The sequence below is a fragment of the Benincasa hispida genome, chromosome 7, assembly GCF_009727055.1.
Source record: "Benincasa hispida cultivar B227 chromosome 7, ASM972705v1, whole genome shotgun sequence".
NCBI classification, from domain to species: domain Eukaryota; kingdom Viridiplantae; phylum Streptophyta; class Magnoliopsida; order Cucurbitales; family Cucurbitaceae; genus Benincasa; species Benincasa hispida.
Window position 1 is genome coordinate 38,569,177 of NC_052355.1, and position 25,357 is coordinate 38,594,533.

General features: G+C 37.4%; 2 protein-coding genes across 3 annotated transcripts in view; both read right to left on the bottom strand.

Moving 5' to 3' along the window:
• Nucleotides 1-35: 35 nt before the first annotated feature.
• LOC120081774 (protein LONG AFTER FAR-RED 3) lies at nucleotides 36-19,122 on the bottom strand. Its single transcript, XM_039036934.1, is given in 17 exon segments — nucleotides 36-420; nucleotides 509-685; nucleotides 2,089-2,204; nucleotides 2,348-2,479; nucleotides 3,365-3,439; nucleotides 3,521-3,619; nucleotides 3,715-3,810; nucleotides 5,535-5,642; nucleotides 6,438-6,523; nucleotides 6,746-6,787; nucleotides 6,790-6,864; nucleotides 6,867-6,935; nucleotides 13,482-13,605; nucleotides 13,686-13,792; nucleotides 18,198-18,270; nucleotides 18,455-18,556; nucleotides 18,867-19,122. Coding segments are annotated over 16 exon segments (1,728 nt in total). The 5' UTR covers nucleotides 19,116-19,122; the 3' UTR covers nucleotides 36-420; nucleotides 509-510.
• Nucleotides 19,123-20,549: 1,427 nt separating this feature from the next.
• Nucleotides 20,550-25,357, bottom strand: part of LOC120080899 (beta-galactosidase) — a 27,550-nt gene continuing 22,742 nt past the window's right edge. For both annotated transcript variants that reach the window (XM_039035568.1, XM_039035569.1), the window contains 9 exons: nucleotides 23,819-24,122; nucleotides 23,531-23,690; nucleotides 23,316-23,424; nucleotides 22,971-23,106; nucleotides 22,805-22,860; nucleotides 22,423-22,722; nucleotides 22,209-22,331; nucleotides 21,327-22,019; nucleotides 20,550-21,077 (listed from right to left, as the gene is read on the bottom strand). In XM_039035568.1, coding sequence (XP_038891496.1) covers nucleotides 20,907-21,077; nucleotides 21,327-22,019; nucleotides 22,209-22,331; nucleotides 22,423-22,722; nucleotides 22,805-22,860; nucleotides 22,971-23,106; nucleotides 23,316-23,424; nucleotides 23,531-23,690; nucleotides 23,819-24,122 — 2,052 coding nt within the window. In that variant the 3' untranslated portion in view covers nucleotides 20,550-20,906. The remainder of the gene's footprint in view (nucleotides 21,078-21,326; nucleotides 22,020-22,208; nucleotides 22,332-22,422; nucleotides 22,723-22,804; nucleotides 22,861-22,970; nucleotides 23,107-23,315; nucleotides 23,425-23,530; nucleotides 23,691-23,818; nucleotides 24,123-25,357) is intronic.

Sequence of the window (25,357 nt, forward strand, 5' to 3'; positions counted from 1 at the left end):
TTACTGGAGAAATAAGCAAAGAGCAAAAATAAAAATTTTTAAAAGTGCAATGAAAATGACATTGATTAAACGTCATTGAAGGCAGTGACTAAACTGGAAAAGTTGAAAAGAAAGCTACTGCTGGAAACTAGAAAATAGAACTGATTGTGAATGTCATAGCATGTATTGAACCTTGAACTATATGAGCATAGCCACATGCTTTCCATGTTAATATTCACATGCATTATTGACCAGCAAACAGTGTTTATGTCAAAGAAAATTCAAGATTAATGTATACATATGGTAACACATGCTCAAATTTATCTTGGAGCTAAAGTGAGAGGTACCTCTTGGATTTTGAGTTTGTTCAAACAGCTGCAACACATGAGATCCTTAGCCCGGTGAGCCAGGTCGCCTTTTGAATTCAGTAGATAGAAGCAACTATTATCAAGATAAAAACGGGAGTTAGAGTAGGAGAGTGAGCCCTCACTTTTGGAGTCAATGCATCCTTTAGCAAATGAGCACACACCATTAAGGATAGGCCTGTATACCACCAGTATACGTTGCTTCGATAAAAGCCGATCCGTCAGCTGCAAACTTATCCCATGAATCTCTAGATAATATAACAAAATCTGCAAGCTTTCCTGGGGACAGAGATCCGAGATCTTTGTCAAGAAAGGATGCATAAGCAGCGGATATTGTATACCTGCAAGGTTGATGTGCAAATGTTCTTGAATGGAAGTTGATTTCATTAAAGAGAGGAAAGAGATGCTTACATGAAACCTTGCACATTACCTACAAATGCAAAAGATTTTCCAGTATCAAGAAACTAAAAATTAGAAGGCATCCTGCATAACAATTAACATTTCTGAATTTTCAGCTATATCAAGTGAGGCAATTAGTCTAAGCTTCCCTTGAAGCGTTAACTAATGGCAGCAACTCAAATGCATGTTGGGAATTGGGATGACAACAGATAGGTTGGGATTTAGGGGACCTTGACCCCACAGGGGTTTTTAATTCCCATCCTCACCCCATATTGTGAAGAATAAAAACCGGTCTGAGATGTCACCCAAGTCCCAACAGGTATTTTCATACAGGAAAAGAAATCCCAATTTAATCTCTCTATTTTTCTTCTTTAATTTTTAAATAAAAGATAATCCAAAATTAATATATAGAAAAATATATACCCAAGGGCCAGAAATAGATAATTTTTTTTAATTATTATTATGCCTGACTTTATTTATTTAATTTTTAAAAGGAAACACTTATCTTTGATTTCATTGGTTTTGAGAGAAAAAAAAAAGTTACATATAGAGTCTAGACCTTCCGAGTTTAGAAAAGAAAACACAGCACCCAGAGTAGAGTTAATTACAAAAAGACGCTGGATGCAAGGACACAAGAGCTGAGCAATGGTACTAAGCTAGGTCATAATCATTCCTCAATCCCTTTCCTTCTCATGGCATTCCCCCGCAAGTTTCTTTCTAACAATATGGCACACATACAAACAACCAAATTCATCCAAGGATTATAACTTTCCCTTTAAATATATGGCCAAGTAATAATCAAGCCGACCATTTTCGGTTGACGAGCCCAACACCCAAGACAGTTTGAAGACTGAAATAATACATTCCACTCTTTCCTCCGCAAGAGGATTGAAAACGGGCTTTCCAGGTTTTCTTCTGAATGCAGAAAGGACTCAACCAGCAGTTTTTAGCCCCTTACTGAGGAATACTTAACAGTGTTAATAATACATAAATAATTAACACTTTTATCAATAAATTAAACAATTTTATGATCGAAAAGACTTGGGTCGGGGTCAGGTTCGGGGTGAGGAAATGCATCCCCCAACCACTGTCCATCCATATCACTGAAATAGAATTTTTAAAATTATATCCTAACCCTGTTTCCATTTCAAACAGAGATTTACCACTCCATTTGAGGTAGTAATTTGTTCATCTCTACGCTAGGTCTGGCCCCATATTTAACAAGGCTAATACTTAGGAAAACTGTGTTGCTTCTATGAGTGCCGAACAGACCCCTAAAATTAGAAACAAACAAAAGCAAACCAAACAGGTACATCTGAGAAAGTGATTTCAGAGTATTGCTTACGCCTTTATGGCTTCATCGAGTGTGAGGCACTCTGATGGCATCCATGCGTGATCCCAGGATGAAGGGATCCTTCTCATTGCAGTACTGATACCACCCAATGGATTGATATTTGCAACCTACTCACAAGAAGCAATCTTGAATATTAAACTTAATACATATAATTTAGAAGTTTTCTTTTCTCAAGTTTAATTTTTTAAAATAGCAACACACGAGATTAAGCCCATGCAGTATTTAAGTTATGAAAAAGTCACAAGCTCACCGGGCAGTCAGAACCAAATGCTAAGCATGCTTTGCAAGTTAACAGTGATCTAAATAAAAAAGATTCTTTTTCAGTCCTCTGTGCCCCAAGTTTGTTTGTTGCAGACTCTGCATCATCCAAAAGGTGTTCGGGCTGCCAAGAAACAGATTAGATCGTCAATAACTTAGATGAACCTATCAAAGGGATGCTGATCTACCAACGTGCTGTATAGTAATGTTAAAACCAAACTAAATCAAACTAAAAGGAACACTTAGTGAAATTAAAATGTTTTGGATAACTAGTAACTAACGGAAGAAGGGAAACTTAAAGAAGAGAAAAATATAAAACGGGATTTAACAATTCAAATAAATTATTAAAGATTAAGATCTCTTTGAAATTATTTTTTAAATGCTTGAAAAAAAAATTTAGCACTTAAAATACTTTTTTAAGCATTCGAAAATCGACCTTAATTGGTGTGGATTATAATTTCCACATGTAATCAAATACATGGAACAGCTCACAATACAAGCATCAGAACTTTGTTTACATCTCATAATTTCTACTTTGGTCAATTAAGATGTGGTTGCATCCTTTCCCCTTCTCTAGTCCAAGACAACGAAAAGCTCTCTATCTTTTTACCCATTAAAATTTGTCCAAACTCTGTTCATCATATGAAAAAATTAATGTGACACATGATTTTCATTAGATATGAGAATTTTGTTTTGAAAAAAAACACTTACAAGTTGGTAACATACTATGCTGAAACTAGCTACATAACCTATCAGAACTTAGCATACAATCATGAAATATTGGAAAAGTAGGACCGCGCTATGAGAGCATAACCACAGATACTCAAAGTGAAGAAGTAAAAAGACTTTTAGCCACAGCACAAGCTTTTCAACGTGAATAGTTTCTTTAAGTTTTTTTCCTTGGTTTATAATATTTGCGCCTCATGGCCCAGGTATCAATCATTAATCTGAGAATTTGAAAATGGGACAAACATGTCAACAGAGAGCCCGTATGAGAACAATAAGAGACCTGGGCTGAAGCAATAATCCCTAGTTTACCAAATCGTTGAGGAGCTCCAGGTGCCAAATGTTGAGCATGCTCAACCTATTCATGAGAAACAAAAATCACGATGAGGTATTTTTATCAAGATATTAACTAGTTTCCCTATTTCTCAGAGTCCATTACCCTAAATCTTCGATCCCTTGGCCCATTTGTGGAAATAACAGATTCATAGATATCAAGGACCATATCATTTGCTTTGTCGCCAATGGCATGAATAGCAACCTGAACCAAATTTAAGGTAAACCTATCGAATCATGATGTTACAATCATGCTTATTTAGATGAACCATAAACAATAACAGGAGAAGGGAAAAAGACCTGAAGCTTAGATATATCTGATTCCATGGTCAAGTTGAAAAGCTTCTCACGTTCTGTCATTTGCATGCCGCAGTTGTCAGGCTCATCAACATAAGGCTGCATAGTAAAACAAATAGTTACTAAACAATGTACAATTAAGAGTTTTACTAAAAAGATGGGACATGGTGAAGATACTTCTGCTTTTGAAAAGCTCAGTAGGATAATTATCATCATAAAATCGTAAGAACATGGCAAGCCCCAAAAAGAAAGTGCAAATGATCATTGACCAGATGATCTCAACTTATAGCTATAAACTTCCAATGAATGTTTCAACTTCGAACATATCAAACTCAAATGCCTGCCTAGTGATTGTGATGCAACCAAACATCAAAAGAAAAAAAAATCTAAAAGAATCCTCAAAGGAATGTTTGTTACAATTTTAAAAGTCCCTCAAACACGAACGATGTATTTCCTATCTATAAAAAAAGTAACTATCTAATCAAATAAACCAACTAACAACCAACTCAAACAAATTACAGAATAACTCTCTTGTAATATGGTACATCAATAAATAATAATATTTCCATCCCTCTTTAAAACGAAGAACTCGCCCTCGAGTTTTCCCAATTTCAAAGTCGGAAATCTTGCTTCAAAACTACTTCTTCCAAGATTAGAAAAAATACCAAAAGAAAAGATTGTTTTTGAGTGCATCAAAACTCCAACACAACATCTCATCAATCAAACTATCAAATAGTTACATGTTTGTAAGATTGATCCTTTTGGCTTTTAGGTTCTTGCAGAAACATATATCCAAACTGAAAATCTCCATCTACATCCTCAAAGTTTGTTATTTGCTGCCCAGATTTATTCAATCCATATCCCTCTTCATTATCTTGTTGTTGCTCAAACAGTAAAAATAAAGCTTTCTTTTTGTCATAATATTGTAGCTCCTTTTCGGTAGATGCATCATTTTCAACAAATAGTTTTTCCAAGCAGAACAAAACTTCATCTTCCTCATTGAAATATTCTTCAAATCCATAAAAAGATTCATCCTCTACATTCTTGAGTAGAACAAATCATGTTTAAGTAAGGTTGTTCATATACATCCTTCAAACTGTCTGATCATAATCGTCATTAAATTATTCCAAAAACCCATGAAAAAACTCTTCTTAGCTGGAAAATTTTGAATCTTGAACCACAAACCTTCCATTTCGGCATTCTGAGAGTTTATCATGACAAAAACGATTCCTGATCATTTCTGGAACGTGTTTGCACTGTTCTTGGAGCAATTTTACTGGCAATAGAGGTCGTTCTTGATGAAGATTATTGTTGCTGCATTCCCTTTGCCCTCACTTTGACCGTGAAGATTAGAAAATTTCCATGCTAGTCAATCCAGTTTGAACACTGTATCCAACGCACATTGAACTTCAATCAATTCTTTTTTTTTTTTTCCTCAATTTCTCCAAGAGATGCATCAACTGACAACAAGCGTCAAGTGCTCTTAGTCAGAAAACGGATTGCAAATCTTGGTGGAGTTTTGCTTCAGATTCCCTACGGAACTAAACCACATCATATTTGAAGGTGGCTACAGCCTTTCTAGAGATTGAGCCCTCAGCCTCTAACAAAGTTTCTTTGATACCAATTTTTATGCAACCAAACATCAAAGGAGACAATACTAAGAATCCTAAAAGGAATGTTTACTATAATTTTAAACTCTCCTCAACATAAATAATGAATCTCCTATTACAGAGGATTTAAGCCAACTAATCAAACTAAGCTAACAAGCAACTAGAACAAAATTATAACATAACCCTCTCATATGCTACATCAGATGCACTCACCTCATGAAACAAAGCAGTATGTGAACCTAAAGACCCATCAGCAAAACCCTTGACACCACCCAAGTAAATCCATGGGCTCACAACTTGACCCATTTTGTGGATAAGATCCTGGAAGGAATAAATTGTTGTTAGAAGCAAGAATAAACAAGTGGAGATACTGAAGCAAGTAAAGCGACCAAAGGAGCCTGTACAGGTGAGGTTGTTGCAAAGTCATAAGTAGCATAGTCAATTGAAGCAGAGACCGGCAAAGATATAAATAATTAAATAAGCAACCATCATATTACAATATGGTGGTGGTATTTTGGAGAAATGAGAATGGAGCAATTATAAATACCAGAAACTTATCAAAAAACAGTTATTGTACATGGATATGGTGAAATCTGTTTCTTTAAATGATGAATGAATATGTTGCATGAAGAAAGAACCCAAGTAATCACTTCAGCACACAGTTTAACATTTCACTTATTATTAAACCTGTGAAATGAAAAATGAATGAATTGAATGCCGTTGGGTTATCTGAACAACTGAAAATGAACAAGTGGCCAAATAACGAATTCTGTCAAAGAAATGTTAGAACTTATTTGTGCTGGACAAATGAGCATGAAAACTAATTTAAAAGTAATTGAAGTTCACACCAATTCTAACGTGGGTAAGTTGACAAATAAAATCTTTTATTAAAGTTCCATTCAATAAGGACAGTCCATATCTATGTCGGTTTGCATGTTGATGTTTGTCTTTGTGCTTCTTATTGTAAAATTAAGCAGCACATCCTAAAAAAAGCTGAATATATGTTCCAGAGATGAATAACAAGATTTGTTCCAGAGATGAATAACAAGAGTTAGCAACGCAAACTTGGGAAATATGGCGAACATCATTTAAATAACATTCCATTAGGTGTCATACGTGTAGAGATGACCATGTTTCCATTGGAAAAAATAAGCAAACCCTGATCATCATCTTCCCTGAAGAATCTGCCCACTGATACACATCTGCCCATTTAAAATTATTGACACACCAAAAAAAAAAATGGTTTACTACATGTAAGTAGGAAACAAATAAGTGATCATATCTGCCTATTGTGATTTGTGAGTCCTGCTGTATATGTAAGCAATTGAGGAAGCAAACCAAGGCAAGTTATAAAAACAATAGTAAAGAAGAAATAAAGAGAGAGAGAGAGGCCTGACTAATAATTAAAACAGTAGAAAAATTACCTGAAAAGTCTTCCCACGATAATTGCACTGATTCTCCCGGTAATATCTCCCAAAATCAACTATTGTTGTAACATCTAGCCAGAGCAAGATTACTGACCTTAGCAATGCTTCTCTTCTTCCTCCACCGAAACCTTCGGAATAAAAGGTAGGACCAACTTCCTTGCAGAATCAATCAGCAATCCAGTAGGATCTACAGGTACAAAAACTAAGTTATAGCTAACTTCATTTATCAAGTGACTATTAAAATCTACAAAAAGAAGAAAGCAAAAAAAGAGAAAATGAAAGCTGACTGGTTTTTGTTGAAAAAAGATAGAAGAAAGACACAAGATTTATGTGGAAAACCCTAGATCAGGGAGAAAAAACCACGATAGAGACTGATTTTTTATTATTGATTTGATACACAAAGTACATGAGAATAGGCCAAATAAATAGACTAATGGGAAGCCCTAAAGTACATACAATTACTAAAATACCCCTAGGGTTACAAGCTGTTTTTTGACACTTCCCCTCAAGTTGGACGTAAATATCAATAAGGCCCAACTTGCTGACACAATAATCAAAGCTTTGTCTCAGTAACCCTTTGTGAGCACATCTGCAATTTGCTGATTTGAGAGAACATAAGGAATCATATACTTCCGTTGTCAAGTCTTTCCTTGATGAAGTCCCGGTCGATCTCAACGTGTTTTGTTCTGTCATGCTAAACAGGATTATTCGCAATATTTTATTGCTACCTATTTATCACAGAACAGTTTCATTGGGAGCTCATTGCCTTGATGAAGATCTGACAACACTTTCATCAACCAGATTTCTTCACATATCTTAAACTCATGGCCCGATACTCAGCTTCCGCACTACTTCTGCCACAACTCCCTGTTTCTTGCTTTTCCAGGTCACTAGATTACCCCAGACAAATGTACAATACCCAGATGTTGATTTTTATCAACAACAGATCCTTCCCAGTCAGAATCAGTGTAGGCTTCAATGCAACGTTTATCAAACTTCTTGAACATTAACCCCTTACCTGGTGTTCCTTTCAGATATCGTAGGATGCGTTCAACTGCTGTCATGTGTTCCTCATAAGGGACCTACATAAACTGACTACAACACTAACTGCATATGAAATATCGGGTCTCGTGTGAGAATAAGTATATCAATTTCTCAACTAACCACTGATACCTTTCTTTATTGATCGGGACACTGTTACCAGTATTGCTGAGCTTTGAATTATATTCAACTGAGGTGTCAAAAGGTTTGCACCTAGTCATTCCTGTCTGCTTTAGGAGGTCAATAGTGTATTTCCGTTGGGACACTGAGATCCCATCCCTTGCCGAGCTACTTCCATTCCGAGAAAGTATCTTAACTTTTCAAGGTCTTTAATCTCAAATTCTTTGGCCATCTTTGCTTTGAGTTTCACAATTTCATCATCATCATCACCAGAGAGCACAATATTGTCAACGTACACAATGAGAACTGCAACCTTCCTTGAAGTTGACTTCTTTGTAAACAGTGTGTGATCTGAGTGTCCTTGGATATACTCTTGTCCTTTGACAAAGGTGGCAAATCTGTCAAACCAGGCCTCGGAGACTGTTTTAAACCCATATAGTGACTTTCTCAACTGGTAGACTCGCTATTTGAACTGATCTTCAAATCTAGGAGGAGGATTCATGTAGACTTCCTCCTCAAGTTCATCCATTTAGAAAGACATTCTTTACATCCAGTTGATGCAGAGGCCAATCCCTGTTAACTGCAACTGACAGCAATACTCGGATAGTATTGAGTTTAGCTACGGGAGAGAATGTCTCGGAGTAATCTACACCAAAGGTTTGAGTAAACCCCTTGTCAACTAACCTGGCCTTGTATCGGTCAAGGGTTCCATCTGACTTGTTACTTTATAGTGAAAACCCATTTGCACCTAACTGTCTTGTGCCCTTTGGGTAGGATCACCTGGTCCCACGTTCCGTTTTTTCTCAAGAGCCCTCATTTCCATAACAGCAGCCTTCCAAACTTCAGTTTTCATTGCTTCCTGTATGCTACTCGGTATCACCCCTGTATTCTAAATTGGTGGTAAAGGCCCTTAAATTCAGATGATAGGTTACTGTATGAGATGATAGGTTACTGTATGTCATGTAACTATGCATAGGGTACCTTGTACATGATCGAATACCTTTCCTCAGGGCTACTGGAAGATCGAAAGAAACATCATGCTCTTTCCAGACTGTCAGATTTCCCATTAATATCAATAGTCTCCTCTGCTGGGTTTCATTTCAAAAGTCCCCTTTACACCATCATCTTAGTATCACTCACATTTTCTGGAGCTGTTTCCGGATCACTATTCGCCGTCTTCCCATTTGCTATAGTGGTGCTGTCAGCACCTTTTTTCTCTTTTCCTCTCTGCATTTGTTAGTCTCAGCACAAGTATTCAATCTCGTTTAATTTCAGGAATACACGTACCTGATACAGGTTTGAACTCATGGACCGGAGCCGGAGATGTGACAGGTGGCGCTGTTTCCATCCTGAGATTCTTCTTATAGTATGTTATCCATGGGACTTGATTGGTAGGGAGGATAGGACCGACATGTTCGGGAATAGGAGATGACTCTAAGGGAACTGTATATGTGGACCAGTTAGCCTCTTCACTAGATGTCCCCCATGAAGATGGCTAACAGAAAAGAAGCACTGATCCTCAAGGAAGGTGATATCCATGGAAACAAATATTTGCGAGAGGATGGGTGGTAACTATTTATACCCACGCTGATGGAGCGGATACCAAACAAAGATGCATTTTTGAGCATAGGGGGTGAAATTTCTGCGGTTTGGACCATGGGAGTGAACAAAGGCAACACAGCCAAAAACTCGAAGTGGTACATCTGAGACTAAACGAGTAGTTGGGCAGGACTCTTTCAAACAGTCTAACAGATTTTGAACGTTGAGGCCTCGGAAAGACATTCGGTTGATTAAGTGAGCGGCAGTAAGGATAGCATCCCCCCATAGGTAAGACGAGAGTGACGTGGATAGCTTTAAGAACCTGGAAACTTCCACCAAATGACGATTTTTTCTTTCGGTTACCCCATTTTGCTGGAGAGTGTACGCACACGAACTTTGGTGGATAATCTCTTTGGATGCAAGGAAGTCCTGGAAGGAAGCGTTAAAGAATTCCCGCCCATTGTCACTTCTCAAAATACCAATCCTGGCATTAAATTGGGTTTCCACAGTGGCATAGAATTGCTGGAATACAGATAACACCTCAGACTTATTAGTGAGAATACAGACCCAAGTAAGCCGAGTGTGATCATCTATGAAGGTGACAAACTAGCGTTTCCCTGTGGAAGTTGTGGTTGGTGAGGGACCCCAAACATCACTGTGAACTAAGGTGAAGGGTTTGGATGGTTTATAGGGCTGGGAATGGAAGGAGACACGACTTTGTTTGGCACGAATACAAACATCACAATTTAAAGGAGACATATTAATATTGCGAAATAAATGCGGAAACAAGTATTTCATGTATTGAAAATTTGGACGTCATAAGCAGTAATGCCATAACAGAACATCATTCTCAGAATTAGAAAAATTTAAGGAGACAAGGTTAGTCCTATAATCATTCCTAGAGGAAGCATCATCAGTCAGGAAGTAGAGTTCCATATCATGCCGGGTAGTGCCAATCGTTGTCCCCGAACTCAGATCCTGAAATAAAATAGAGTCAGGTGAAAAAACTGCCTGACAATTCAGATCTCTTGTAATATTATTGATGGATAACAAATCATATGATATTTTAGGAACATGTAAAACATCTCGCAATACCAAATCCTCAAACGGAGATAAATGTCCTTTCCCTGCAACAGGTGCAAACAACCCATTTGCAATCCTAATTCGTTCGTTACCGACACTTGGCCAATGTGAAAGAAACTGATAAGAAGTACCAGTAAGATGATCTATCGCCCCAGAGTCAACAATCCATGGTTTTTTACCGTTAATACTAATAAGACCAAAAGACTGGATAGTACCTGACTGGGCGATGACACTGACTCCAATTGTACTTAAGTTGGTCGTACTGTCTGCTGAGGGTTGATGCTGAGGATTCTCATTCGCCGAGTCACTCACAAGGGCACGTCCAGGGGTTGATTTGTCATGTGACTGGCGACGTTTACTGTTTGGGGGCCGTCCATGTAGCTTCCAACACTGGTCCTTTGTATGCCATGGCTTTTTACAATGCTCACAGACAGGAGTGGGCCTTTTATCACTGTCGGTGCTGGAGGACTTAGTGGCAAAAGCAGCAGCATCTGTAGAGGTAATTACTGGGTTATTCATTGCACTTGATCTGTCTTCCTTTAGACGTATTTCTGAGCAAACTTCCATGAGAGAGGGTATAAGACCTGTCTCTTATACACATCTAGATGTGTATAAGAGACAGCTTTTTACAATGCTCACAGACAGGAGTGGGCTTCTTATCGCCGTCAGTGCTAGAGGACTTAGTGGCAAAAGCAACAACATCTGTAGAGGTAATTACTGGGTTATTCATTGCACTTGATCTGTCTTCCTTCAGACGTATTTCTGAGCAAACTTCCATAAGAGAGGGAGTAGGGTGTTGCCCTAGAATCTGACTCCGAACGGCATCAAACTTCGAATTTAATCCGGCAAGGAAGTCATAAACACGGTCAACTTCTTCAATTTTTGCATACTGTGCTCCGTCATGTGCACATTTCCAGACTATCTCCCTACAAAGATCCATCTCTTGCCATAGAAGAGACATTTTATTAAAATAGGACGTTACGTCCATAGTTCCTTGCTTGCATTCATGTGCCTATTTCCATAACGTATAGAGTCAGGATGCATTCTACCTCTTTGGATAAAGTTGTTGAACAACATCCCAAACATCTTTGCCCGTTGCAGCATAGAGTAACGGTCTGCCAATCTGGGATTCCATACTATTAATCAGAACAGATCTCAATAGCGAGTCTTCCCCCTTCCAGATCCGCTCCTGAGGGTCTCTTGGTACGGGTTTAGGTATCTCTCCAATCAAGTACCCAAATTTATGACTTCCTTCCAAGGCCATTATGATGGATTGAGACCAGGAAAAGTAGTTCTGGCCATTCAGTTTCTCTCCAATAATAAATCTTGCAGAATTTTCCATGGATCTAGACAAGATATTTGTAGTGGGTAAAATAGGGAAAGAATTTACCGGGTTTTCAAAATATACTGGTAAGTTGGCCAATAATTTTGGTTGAGAGTTCGTCCCAAGAACCGTTCTGAAATCTGCAATCTGCTGTTGGAGATGGACAAAACACTGTTGGAGATCATTTGTAGACCCTAGGCAAGGTTAATGTGCAGACCCGACCGTCGGCGCCATCGGAGCAGACCGCTGGACTGAAGGGTCGATCGAACCACTCGGTTAGAAGACCGGCGCATAGGGACTGACAGACTTCTCCCGGGATGACTCGACCACAGAAGGCGCCGCTGTCTGGAATTACGCCGAGTCTGCCGGCTGTTGTCCATGAAGCATCGCGACCGGCTGGATCTGCTTCGACTGGATCATAGCGTCGGCTGGATCAACTGATGGGGACGTGCGGCTGGGGTCGTCTGGCTGGAACACGCTAGGGTCGAGCGGCTGGAATCGCGGCTGTTCGACTGGGGTCGAGCGCTGATCCGACGAGATCTATTTGGCTGAGAATGGGCGGCTGGAACTAGGTCGGTTAGGGTTGAGGTCCAACATAGATTGGATGATTTTCAGCAGCATGGCTTGGAGGTATTGTTCCACAGCTTCCCGAACGGCTTTAGTGATGTCGGCGTTTATGGTCCCACTAGTTCCAATGGAGGTTGCTAATGGAGAATCTGGTCTATTCTCATCGATGATGACTAGGGTTTCATCGCCATGCTCTGATACCATGTTGAAAAAAGAGAGAAGAAAGACACAAGATTTACGTGGAAAACCCCAGATCAGGGAGAAAAAACCACGATAGAGACTGATTTTTTATTATTGATTTGATACACAAAGTACAAGAGAATAGGCCAAATAAATAGACTAGTGGGAAGCCCTAGGGTACATACAATTACTAAAATACTCTTAGGGTTACAAGCTGTTTTTCGACATTTTTTCTTACAAAAGAACGAAGAATTGAAATGAAATTTCATAGTACAATGAGGGTATACTTTTTTTTGGGACCCTTTTAAACAGAAGATGGTATAATACGCATGCTACAAAATATTTTTTTGAAAAAACGTGATTCCTTTTCTTCCTTGAATACCAAAGAGGAGCTTCAAGTCTGTTTTGCTTCATTCCCAAATCAATAAATGTATGAAAGAAAGAAATAGACCCAGCCAACTTCATATTTGATATTGGTGTGACCTTGATTGTACTATATTTTTAGATGTTGAAGTTTGCATAACCCAATGGCTTCCAAGTAGTTCATTTGACATTTTAAATCAAATAAGGTAAGACTTCAATCAAAATTCAGGCCCTTCCAGATATAATAAACCACAATGAATAGCATATGTCAAGCTAGAGTCCATATGTAATAGTCACTAATTAGATGTCCCAATCATGTTGAATATCCCAACATTACGCCCGGCCTTCTCCGTCCTTTTTCTTTTCCTTGTGTTTAAAATAGAAATTGTTTTTCAAATTATTCTTGTAATATAATAGATGCCCAGTCCTCTTATTTCTCCATAATTCTTTTCAACGTTAGCATATTTTTGCTTCCAACAATTTTTTTAAAATCCCAACCAAACTGTAAAACAGTACCTCCATCAGTAGTTTTCACTATGGTCCCGCCTTCTGGATCTTCCGTTAAATTAGAGATGCCAGCCAGCTTAAGTGTCACATTATTAGCCAAGCTCATATGACCATCAATCCTTGAGAGAAGAACCTGCACGCCAAGTTTTGAATGCAAAATAAATTACACTCGATATGTTTCATAGTAGCACCTTAAAGATAGAGATGGCTTACAGGGTTAGATGGCGTAACATCATCAATCCAAGAAGCCATTGGCAATTCACCTCCCCAAAGATCATTATTCCATCCACCACCCAGTACCCAATTTCCTTTCTTAGTGTCTGAATATTTTTATAAAGCTCAAAATTAGATGGCTCTACAAAATCATCACATACAAGCCCAAAATATTATAATCAACTATTTAGAAGTTAAAAACACAGTATATATTTGTTTTACTTTGCAGCAGAGGAAAAAAAAAAATCAAAAGAAATATGAAGTACAAGGAGGCTACCACCATCTAGGCAACTAAAGAGAGACCTGAAAAAAAATGAGCATTAAGAGACAAAGAAATTCAGCAAAGCCACACTTAAAACCCCTAAAGAGATTTGACAAAAAAAATTCTAGACAATATGAACCTTATGAGAAAATGTTGTCATTTTGAAGGTCTTTTGTTTGAGAAGATATTGATGAAAATAAACTTCATGATTGGAAGTATGCATATATTTTGAAAGGGGGCAGGCAGACACACGCTTATTCAAGCCACTCTTTCTAGCCTCCCTATTATTTGTCTTTGTTTCAAGCGCCTTCCTCAGTTATTAATTGCCTTAATAAATTGGTTTGTCACTTCTTTTGGGAAGGTTCTCATGGTGATGGAGGCTTGCATAATGTGAATTGGGTGCTTTCTTAGCGTCCTCAATTATTGGGCAGCCTTGGCATTGGAAATTTTAAACATCCAAATTCTGCTCTTCTTGCAAAATGGACTAGGCGATTTTTAACCGAGCATGATGCCTTATGGAGGAATCTCATTGTTCCTAAGTATTATTCTTCTGATTGTGTTTGGCCCACTCTTATCGCTAGTGGTTCTCCTAAAGCTCTATGGAGGTACATTTGTCATTTTATCGACTTGATTCCCAACCGAATTAGTCATCGTATTGGTGATGGTGCTTCTATGTCTTTTCGGCATGACTATTGCCTTAGTTGTGGGGTTATTGCCAATGCTTATCCGAGACTTTTTTGTATTGTAAAGAAGCCTGAGGTTACTGTTGCTAATGCTTGGATCCCTTCTACGTCTACATGGAATTTGAACTTACTAAGTTGGAGATTGTTGAATGGGCTTCATTATTCCTTTTTCTGACTTCATTATTCCTTTTTCTGACTTCTGTTCATTTGCGTTCCTCTCCTGATACTTGGTTGTGGTTGCTTGATCCTTCAATGGATTTTACTATTAAATCTCTTATGGCTAATTTGGTGGGTGACATGAATTCTATCTAAACTGATCTTATTCGGTGATTTGGACAGATAGATATCCCAAAAAAATTAAAATATTTCTTTGGAAGCTCAGCTGAGGTGCCATTAATACTGTTGACCGTTTACAGCACCGTATGGCTTATATGTCTCTTTCTCCCTCTTGGTGTCATATGTGTCACAAGCATGATGAATCGCTAGACCATCTATTTTTCCACTGTTCTTTTGCTACTAGCTTTTGGGATCTTATTTTGCCTGCTTTTGGCTGGTCTTTTACTTGTCTAATAACATTTATGATGTTTTAGCTTCATTATTTGTGGGTCATCCTTTTGATGGTACTAAGAAGACGATTTGGTTGGCCTTTCTTTGTGCGTTCTTTTGGTGGTTATGGGGGGAACGGAACAGAAGACTATTTAATAATACTTTTTCTTCTAGTGCTCGATTCTTGGAGCTTGTTCTGTCCACTGCTCTTTCTTGGTGTAAACTAAAGCACCATTTCACTCATTTCTGTTTATCCTTTTTAGTAAGTAATTGGCGATCTCTATTGTAATTTGTTTGAGGTTTCTCTCTTATACATATCAATGAATTGTTCCTTATACCAACAAAAAAAGACCTTCAAACTGCAAACTTAACCCAGCTGGTTTCCACAAACTTCCACAAAAGCTTTGAGGTTAGAAAGAATTTGAGAAGGTGAAAGGGGGATGAAACTTACTTGGATCGAATTAATCTCCTGCTCCTTATCTTTCTTTTGGAAGAGATCCACCAAATCTTCACCAAACTGGTCTTCAACAATCTAAACTGAACTAGGAATGTCTAACTCCCCATCATCACTGCTAATACTTTCGCCTGAATCATCCTTTGACTCCAGTTGATTTGTTGATTGTTTTTTAGGAGGTAGACAAGGAGTGCATTTTCTAAATTCCACAGGATAATTTGGAAGTCTTAAGACGGTTTGCTTAAAATCTTGAGAGGGTTTCACTTATTTTGAAGGATCTACCAATTTGGAAGCTAGACTAGGCACTTGAACCTTCACACAATTTATTTCTATTGCATCTTGATTAATCTTTTGAAGCTTTGAAAATATTGGGATCTTGCAATTCGAAGGTCTTTTGTTTGAGAAGATATCGATGAAGATAATTTCATGAAATATCAGAGGGCTTGGAGATTTCTCTAAAAGAGTTGTGCTGAAGAAATTTATCGCAAGCAAGAGTTCGGATTTAGTTTTATTGCAGGAGATAAAACGTGAGGAATTTGACATCAATTTCATCAAATCAATGTGAAGCTCTAGAGATATTGGCTGGACATTTGTGGAAGCTTATGGCAAGTCTGGAGGTTTGATCACTCTACGGGAATCTGATTCTGGGATGAAAGAAAGCTATCAGTTCTTGATGTCCTGCTAGGAGGGTATACTCTTTCAATAAATGTGATGACAGCTTGCAAAAGATCTCTAAGAACCACAAATGTTTACGGACCAAATGGCTACAAGGAGATGAGATTCTTTTGGCCAGAGTTATTATCGGTATTTCAATTCATTTCAGATCCTTGGTGTGTGGGAGGTGACTTTAACATCACAAGATGGGCACACAAACGTTTTCCAGAGGGGACGTACCACAGTAGGAATGAGGAAATTTAACAAAGTTCATAGATATGAAAAGCCTTGTGGAAATTCCTTTGTCTAATGGCAATTTCACATGGTTTAGAGGAGAGTTTCAAGACAATCTAGAACAATCTCGGATCACTTTCCTCTATTGCTTGAAGCTGGTGTATATCATGGGGCCCTTCTCCTTTTCAATTTTGTAATAGTTGGTTGATACAAAAGGATTTTTGTGAACAGATCAAAGGTACAGTTGCTGATTCTAGTGTTCAAGGATGGGGTGGTTTTGTGATTGATACTAAGCTCAGAAAGATTAAAGAAATGTTGAAAGATTGGTTTGCTAATTTTGAGTCTGAAAGAAAGAAAAAAGAAAAAAGAAAAAGCTTACTGTCAGAGGTTGATTTTTTTTTATGCCAAAGCTGAGGCTGATAGCATTTCTGCCTTGGAAATTGATATTAGAGCAGCTGTTAAAGGGGAATTGTTGGATCTATACCTTGTTAATGAGAGAAATTCGATGCAGAAAAGTAAATTGATAAACTAGGGGATGAAAACTCTAGCTTCTTCCATCATTTATTGGCTGCAAAAAAGAGGAAGAATCTTAGTACTGTGTTGGTTTCCAGCAGTGGTGCTCCAATCTTTTCTTTTCCGGAAATTGAAAAGAAATTTTGGGATTCATCAGCAATTCATATAAAAAGTACCTTGATTATCGGTCGATTCCTTTAAGTCTACATTGGTCTCAAGTTTCTTCTGCCCAAAATCAAGTTCTCATCTCTCCTTTCTCCTTAGATGAAATTAAAAGAGTGATGCCAAGTATCATATCCCCCACACAAAGTGCCTTCATCGGAGTAGACAGATTTTGGATTCCGTGCTAATTGCTAATGAAGTTGTGGAAGAGTACAGAGTTAAAAAGAAGAGCTGGGTATTGAAACTTGATTGGGTGAAAGTTCCCTTTCCAAGAAGTTCTCTAATTATTCAGTTCAAGATATTTGTCTTAATTGGAATGCTTTCATTCCACCTATGTGATCATATCTTTATGACATTTACTTTTTTATAGTACTTGTCATATTTTGTTTTGGGAGGTGATGAGGGTGCTATGCGTGTGTCAACCTAGTTGAGATAGCCAGTTCCACCTACTAATCCATAGTTCTAGTTGTTATTTCATTGCTTTGTAATTCGAGCATTAGTCTCTTTTCATTTCATCAATGAAAAGTATTGTTTCTGTTTAAAAAAAAAAAAATAAGTGGAGTCTAGGAGGCTCAATAAAAAAGAATAATCCCTCCAACTCATTTATAATTGAAAATATGATCATCTAAATTTCGAAGAAACAGAAACCAAGAAAAGCATATATATGTCCTCACCTCCACAAATCCCAATTCCCACCCAGATTAAAACCTATCATAATAATTCTTCTCTTTTTTGTTTCTATTTTGCACCAATCAAATGGCTAAAACGCATGTAAAAGCATTTTTCTATTTAAAGCTACATAGAACAAACACACTAAATGCAAATCAAGATTTAAGAAGATCATTTTGATCATAATATTATCAAGAAGCAATGACAAACTTATATTCATACCAGGTTGAAAATATGAGAACACCATACGTTTGTAACGAACATCCGAAGACATTTGATGAATACGACAACATTTTTCACTGGATTCATGAACTATTTTAAAGAGGGAAAATTACTTTTAGCTGCTTCTGCAATCCTTCTCACAAACTCGTGTTTATGATTTACACCATGAAGGTTCACTTGCTTCATCTGATTCATATGAGAATAGCCGCCAATAAATAACAAAAAGTAATCACTGATCAAACTTTTGAGACATCGATAAAAGCATATGGAGATTCCACAGAACATAAAGCTGAAAACGGTGTAACAGGGGGAGCGGAATTCAAGTGGTTAGTAACGCAATCAGTTGAAATATATGAAGATTCAATAAAACCTGCAGTCCTTGATAAATTATGTGGCCATGTGAATCAATAAATCCAGGAACCACAATTTTTCCCCCGAGGTTCAACTCTCTTGTCCCTTGTCCAACCAATTCCTGTATTCACATAAATGGGGACATACTACATAAGTGGACGGAAAACATGATTCAATTTCTCAAACGGAGAGTAAGCTACATTGAGAAAGAGACGAAACTCCAGAATCATCCTCTACAAGTACAATGATTAGAAACGATATAACTTCCGGCAATGCCTTGTGTGAAACGGAGTTGAGCTTAAATCTCAAATCTCAAATCTCTCAATTCCAACTACATGACTCCAAACGCATCTGTCAAATATAACTCGCGCATTCTAGTCGTGTGAAAAAAGAAAAGAAAGAAAAAGTGCTATGGAAGAGGTTTGAAGAACCTGAATAGTGGAGTAGGTGCCGACGCGGAGAATCCTGCGGTTGAGAATGGCCATGGAATCGGCAAAAGGAAGAGAATCGTCGCTGGTGAAAATGAGTGCGTTCTTCAGTACCAAATCCGCCACCGGACACGAAGACGACGACATCGCCATTGGAGCTTGGATTCGTGCTCTAACCTGTAGGTTAATGGAGGATGGGAACAAGCTTTGAAAAATGGAGTGAAGTGGTTTGGTTGCAAAGTTAACAACCATCGCGCGCGCATCTCTCTCCAGCGAAGGACTAAAAGGGTAATAAAAATTTAATACTCGTGGTTAATTTTTTTTCTCCAAATTTAAAATATGTCCGTCTATTCAAAACTAAAAATTATTTTAAACAATAAAATTGTTTGAGCTATTTACAAATAATAATAGATGGTATCAGTCTATCATCATCTATCGTATATAAATAGTAAAATTTTACTATATTTATAAATATTTTAATTTATTTTTCTATATTTGAAAATAACTCTTTTAGTCCATATGCATAGTTATAATTTGGTTTAAGAAATTTATCTTTAAATGATGTTATTCTTTGTGAAATCAACCATCTAAATATTATTTTTTTTTTGTAAAAAATTCACCGTTGGAACAAAACTTCTCATAGAATTCATTCAATTTAATCGATTTTTTTTTAAAAAAAAAAAGCTAAAGAGAAAATGCAAAAACCCAATCCTAACAAAATTTAACCGAAATTTTTGTGGAGACAACTTGAAAATGTGAGTTTGTTGAAGAAAAGATAACAAAAAACAAAAAATAAAATGATTGACTAATGAAGATTTTTCATCCTTAACCGTGTGGATTTAACGAGTAATAAATGTAGTTAGTTTCAAAGGTCTAGGATTCATTTGTCTAACAATTTCCAATAATCCATCTATTTCCTAACCCTAATTTTTATCCATAGTTCACAAAGTAAGACTTTAAATTTCATTCATCTTTCAAATGACTAGAGCTTTACAAAAGAAACATACCTTACCATCACATTAAATTTTCATCTTAATTTAAAAAGGAAGCTAAAAATGGTTGTTTGAAACAATAATTTTCAAAACTTATGAGTCAAAATGAAGTATTTGAAATGAAAAGAGGATGATTGGAACATGTCCTAAAGTTCTAGGGCATACAAAATTTGCCACATGTACCCATATTTACCTCTACTTAATTCAACACCACGTCATATTTATTTTTCTATTTTAATTAAAATGTTAATGAAATATTTATTTTTTTTAGTACAAAAAATGTAGGGATAGGGGATCGAATCTCTAACTCCTACGGATGAAGATCATGTCAATTACCATTAAACTAAGCTCATTTTAGCAATCGAGTAATTATTTATCAATCAACACAATCCCAACAGTTGAATGTTGAAATTTATATTGCAATTTAACCCCAAGTAAGAATAAGGGCTAAACTGTAATAATAATAATAATACCAAATAAAAGGTTCAGACTAAGATTTAGCAGATCCACGTTCCAACTAACAGTGTGACAAATTTTTCAATAATCCATCACTAGCTCAAACTCCGGAACTCAATTTCTTCAAGGCTACCTCTACTTAGAGGTACCCAAAATCTTCAGCTTCTAAGAGCCCAGCAATCAGGATCGTCTCTCTAACATCGACATATTATTCTACATCAAGCTTACAAGATAGATATTACTGATGCAAATATTAGAAGGATACAACAAACAAAGGGGCATTTATTATCTCGATAAGATCCGTACAAATTTACTTTGACCTGAGTCCATAGCAATATTCCCATTATTCGTAATGCTTGTTTAATGCAACCCATAGACAACCAGGAACTTGCATGCATCTTCTCTCTTCTCCAGTCCAGGCCAACAGAGATTCTACTGAATATTACATCTAGACAGACCCAGAGGAGGGAGAGAGAGAGAGAGAGAGTCTATATGATGCAGGTTACCTATGAGATGGCAATTCCCTTTTGTCATTAAGCAAACCAATAGATTATTGCGAGTTCTTTACTTGGTTGAATGCTGATTGCCAAATTCACTACAATGGAAGTTGGGATCTGTAAGCATCATAGCCAGAAGTGGAAGGAGTTACTGGATAGAACCTGATCGAGAACGAGTATGGCACTGGAGAAAGTAAATATTCTTCATGTACACAGGGAGACCAGCTATCATCTCCTCCCACACCCATGTGCTTGTGATCAAGATGAACCTACATGACACCACCATGAAACTAAGAGCTTAGAATGCACAGGATGAGTAAAAAGCCAACAGAAGGATCAGATCAGAGAATATCTACAAGTCGAATGACTGCGTTGCCACTAATGAGCAACTAACAACATGGGTTAAACCAGCACATTCTAGAAAAACTTGTGCAAACTGAGTGGTAAAAGAATAATAGACAGCCGTATCTAAATGCTCAGAGGCGATGTTAGATGTACGGATGTAACTGAAAAACTACCTCAATATCATCTCCCTCGACAAGGTCCTCATTGTGCACAGCACGTTCGAGTTCTGCTGTGGAGTAATAGCTTGCTCTCATTTGCATAGGTGGTGAGCTTCCATAAATTGAGGCATACATTCCAACACCATCCTTGTTTTCAAAAGTTACCCACCTGACATCAGCCCTGCCTGAAGATTCTCCAGGGACAATGTATGGGACATGCATTTCAGACACATTCTTCTCATAAACTCCAACATGAGCAGCTGCTTTTCGATCAGGATAACACTCAAACGGCCCTCTTCCATACCATCTAACCCGGTCCATAGATTTGTCTAGATGAAATTTGACTCCCACCCGTGGCAAAGGAGGAAGATTTGGACTTGGTTGTACATTGCAGTCCACAATAACATCCCCAGAGCCAAAAATTGTGTATGTCATATCCACTTGAATTAAGGCATTTGATTTCTCCGAGTCAGAGGAAGAAGCCTGCTGATCATCGCTCCCAACGCCAAGAAAAACGACAGCAATTTTCACATAATGTTCTGTTGTACTAAGTATGGAACATCTTTCCGCAGTGAAAGAGAGACTGTCAATATGGGCAGCTTTCCACAAGGATAAATAACTACATGAACCTCCACCTTTGTCGTTATCAGTGGGCGCTCTCCAGAAGGAAGGTATGATGCCTTTAATTATCAGAGGAACTCCTTTAACCTACAAGTCAACACTTAACATCGGACTCCCTAGTTCTCGTGAAGCTCAAAAGACTTGTCATAGAATAATAAACTTATGCTGATACATAGTTTAAAAAGGGGTTGCTTCATGTCATATCCAACATATAAGAATGAAGCATAGTGAAAATAAAAAACCCTATAGAAAAAATTCAATCATATATTATATTACCTTCCAGCTTTCAAGTGTTCCTGTTTGAACATCTAATTTAATCTCCCATAAGTTCTGCTGGTAGACTCGAACTGTATCCCCAAGAATTTCATTGACTAAAGTAGAACTTCCATTCTTGATGGACTGCAAATCAATATACATTTTCTACAGTTAATTTATATTATCGTAATGGTAAATTCTCCAATTTAGTTTCGATCGGTGTATATAAGCATACATGAGGAAAAAATTCTCGCTTCATTGGCAACTGGACTTGTGATAATGAAACAGTGTGACCAGCTTTGGCCCATCGCATCGAGCGCAGAAGTTTCACAGATACAGTTATAAAGAACTCTAGTGCAGGTGATGAAGCCCATAGCTTATACCATGGACTTGATTGCCATTCAATATGGTAACTTCCCTGAGGACCTATTACAGGAAGAGAGAGAATTCCATTTCCAAGTTCAAGACCATCACCATAAATGCTCCAACTGAACTCCAAATCCTCTGTTGTTGAAAAAAAATGATCATTCATAACCTGTAAAATGGAAATTCATTGTAAAACATCTCCCTCCAAGCTTCAATAAATGATGAAATAATCTAGTTAGGCATCTGAATACCTTTAGTATTCCATCCTTTGATGAAATCTTGATTGCCTGATGGAGATACTTGACCTCTGAAAATTGAGTTTTGTGAATTTGAAAACTTGTCAGTAATATACTTGATGCTTCCAAAATTGTAGCTCATCACGTCACTATATAAATAACAAGCTGATTGCTGAGTTACCATGTAGTGCAGGATGTGGAGTTCGATCTGGCCATGTCACACCGTTGAGACAAAAAGTTGAATCATTTGGGATATCCCCAAATTCACCTCCATATGCCCATCGCTTCCTGCCATTGCCAACCTCCTTCAACAGTGCCTAGATTAAAAAGTAAAACATTTGAAATTAATGCAAAAAAGGGTTAAACACCTCAAAGATAATGATTAGAAATTAGTTTGCAGCATGTAAAATTAGAAAAATGAAGCAAATAATTCATGGGTAGAAGAACAAACAAACAGTTGATCTCAAACAATAAGTATTTCATTTATTTTCTTGTAGGTTCTATACGGTTTGAGAAGTGTCAAAACCTGGTCAACCCAATCCCAGATAAAACCTCCTTGGAGGCCAAAGGTGTTGTCAATTGCTTCCCAATATTTATGAAGATTCCCAGTGCTGTTTCCCATTGAGTGAGAGTACCTATTGTTTTTGAAGATGCATAACATTGACAAAAGCTCACCTTAAAAGTTAAAAAACGTTTTAAATTGCCATATAAGATTAAAGAATAGTTATTGAGAATGCTTACTCGCAGAGTATCAATGGACGAGTTTCATTAGGATCATTAGCAATCTTCACTATGTCCCATACACGCATGTACATGGGACAAATTATATCAGTAGAAGAGGTTCTAGATCCTCCTCCTTCATAGTGCAACACTCGAGATGAATCTTTTCCACGGATCCAACCTGCACCAATGTCTGAGTCAAAATATTTCTGCCAAAAATTTTGCCTTGCAAGCATCAAACAAGCGTATTTCTATCATTCTTACAATTAAAATTAACTCAAAGGATAGAATTAAAAGAAAATGACAGACCAGCTAGAGCAGAATGGTTGGGTCCATATCCAGACTCATTTCCCAAGGACCAAACAATAATACAGGCATGATTCTTGTCTCTTTCGACCATTCCTATTACACGATCCAACATTGCAGAAGCCCAACTAGGTTGCAAAGTTGGATGCTTCACATGTCCAGAAAAATCAAAACCATGTGTTTCAATATTGGCCTCATCTACCATGTACATGCCAAACAAATCACACAGCTCGTACCATCGGGAGTGTTGAGGATAATGGCTGTTTCTCACGGCATTAATGTTGTGTTGTTTCATTAGGACCAAATCCTGCAATCACGATAGTAAACAAACAACTCAGTCACTATATAGTGTATTCTCGATACTTTTGGAGAGAATAATAATCTTATTATATAATCAAGTTAAAAATACATATATATATATAGACAACTAAGAAACCCTAATCTAGGAGATATAAAATTACAATAAAGGATTACTAATCATAATTACAATATAAATACATATTCTAACACTCCCCCTCAAGCTGGAGCAAATATGTCAAGCATGCTCAGCTTGTTGCACAGATAGCTTATTCTTGCTCCATTTACTACTTTAGTAAGGATATCTCCCAATTGTTCTCCAGTCTTCACATATCCTCTAGATATCAACTCTTCTTGTATTTTCTCGCGAATAAAATGACAATCCATTTCCATGTGGATTGGATGCAATGTGGAGAGCAACTTGATTATCATACCATAATTTAGCTGGCATAGTAACACTGAAGCCCATCTCAGATAAAAGTTGATGTATCTACGCTATTTCACACATAATGTGCTATAGCTCTATATTCTGACTCAGCATTCAAACATAAAACTACATTATGTTTCTTACTTTTCTACAACACCAAGTTTTCTCCTACAAAAACACAATATCCAGAAGTCGATCTCCTATCTTCTCGAGATCCAGCCCAATTAGCATCATTCTGGAAAACATTCAACCCTTGTATGACCATGATCTTTATATAAGATCTCACTTCCAGGTGCAGCTTTTAGATAACATAGGATTTGTTCAACTACAGCCCAATGATCCACATTTGGGGAAGAAGACATAAACTGAATCATAATGCTTACAGAATGAGCAATGTCAGGCTGTGTCATTGTTAAATAGTCCAACTTTCCAACTAATCTTCTATATCTCTCGGGATCTTTAAACAATTCTCCTTCTTAGCAAGTTACAAATTTGGTATCATCAGAGTACTACATGGTTTAATTCCGTCCAAGTAAAGCAGTCATCTCCTCAATCATTGCACTACGCCACCTGGGATGAGATAAACTTCATGAACAGAGTCAGCGATAGAGTGGAATCAAGAAGATATAATAAAATAATAAGTGGGAGAAGACAACTGGGTATACGAAACAAACGAAGAAATAGGGTAAATACAAGTGCGTTTACCTTTTTGAAGGGCAATGGGAAAATCATCACTTGGTCCCGGATCAGAATGTCGAAGAAGCCAATGGTGGACATGGGTCTGAAGGTGGCTGTGGAGGACGCTTGGAGTAGACTCC